The sequence below is a fragment of the Phytophthora parasitica genome (assembly GCF_000247585.1).
Source record: "Phytophthora parasitica INRA-310 unplaced genomic scaffold supercont2.12, whole genome shotgun sequence".
Lineage (NCBI taxonomy): Eukaryota > Oomycota > Peronosporomycetes > Peronosporales > Peronosporaceae > Phytophthora > Phytophthora nicotianae.
In genome coordinates this window covers 1131896-1133153 of record NW_008648998.1, presented here as the reverse complement: position 1 = coordinate 1133153, position 1258 = coordinate 1131896, and the positions used below count along the sequence as shown (strand labels likewise).

Below are 1258 nucleotides of genomic sequence, written 5' to 3'. Positions count from 1 at the left end.
CTTAGAAATAGCAGTCTCCACCATAGAACGCGGCGGTAGATCCTTTGTACGCATCACATTGCGGTCGTCAAGAAGTGGCACTGTTGTGTCCAAGAACCAAATACCGTATGAAACCGGAATTAATCTACGCGCGTGAGGATCTGCCCAATCCAGCATGTCCAAACTCACACGACGTAGTAGCTGGTTGGCCGTAGAGCGGATATACAGCATACGACGCTTATGGTCCCGCACAATAGACCACTGTGTGGCTTCTCCCATTGGCGGTCGCACCACCGTATTTAGCATATGCACTGCATCTGACACCGCTCGCTGTTCCTCGGTCGCTTCAACGTACGACGCATGGACTGACGGTGCGTTATACCCCTCACTAATCTTCTTGTTCAGCACGGAAAGTCTCTGAAACCTCTCGGTTGATCCGTATCCTCCAGGGAGTAAGTTTCCGGTATTGACAGTTCCCGTAGCCTCGCTCAAATGTTTTTCCAGCAGTGCCAGTTGCTCTTCAAGTGGAGGATCATTGGTCAGTACCCCATTTGGGTTATCATGGAAAATTGGGTTCCCTTGCAAGAACTCAATTACCAAATTTTTCCCATTTCGATCGTGCACACTGACATGAAGTGGCGCTGAATGGGCCTTGCCGTCTTCAGGACTAGGTACGTGTAGAACTTTATGAGCAACTTGGCCGTTAATCCCTGCGAGTTGTACGTTTTCAAGACCCTTTTTCACCTCGTCGACCGTAGCAAAGTTGCCCAGAATATAGGAACAAATTGAAGTGACAACGGGCTTGGAAACGTTGAAGTTGCCGACCCCATTCTCGGGATTTGGGTACTCTGTTGCATCCAGATAGAGCCACGCAGCAGAGAGGCCGGCCTCATTCAGTCCGTCAGCCGCCACATTGACACCGTACACATTTGCGGCCACAAAGCCCAATTTATTTTGCCACTCGAAATCTGGGCAATCAGGACACCCAGAAACTGGCAACTCTTGGAAATGGGTATTTCTCGGGATCACCTCGAGCGTCGAGTCCAAATCCGCCTCAAAGTCCATAGTGCGGCCGCTGATGACACTTTGCGACGTGGCCGCAGCGGACAGCAGGAAGTCCGAGCAGCCATCGACCGGAAAGAAAAGCTGCAGCGCGAGAATTGCCACGGGCAGGAGCACTCGACGTGCCATGGTTGCGAGCTTTTGGGTTGTGAAGTGAAACCATTGGCTAAATGGAGGATTCCGTGCGCGTTGATTGGGCAAAAGCGCGTGTGAAAAG

The 1258-nt window shown here is 51.4% G+C and overlaps 1 protein-coding gene across 1 annotated transcript; it reads right to left on the bottom strand.

Moving 5' to 3' along the window:
- Positions 1-53: 53 nt before the first annotated feature.
- On the bottom strand, positions 54-1170 carry PPTG_07657 (hypothetical protein; the record flags this gene model as incomplete). Its single annotated transcript, XM_008901931.1, has 2 exons — positions 54-80; positions 169-1170. 2 exons carry the CDS (start codon positions 1168-1170, stop codon positions 54-56), a joined length of 1029 nt encoding a protein of 342 aa, XP_008900179.1.
- Positions 1171-1258: the final 88 nt, after the last annotated feature.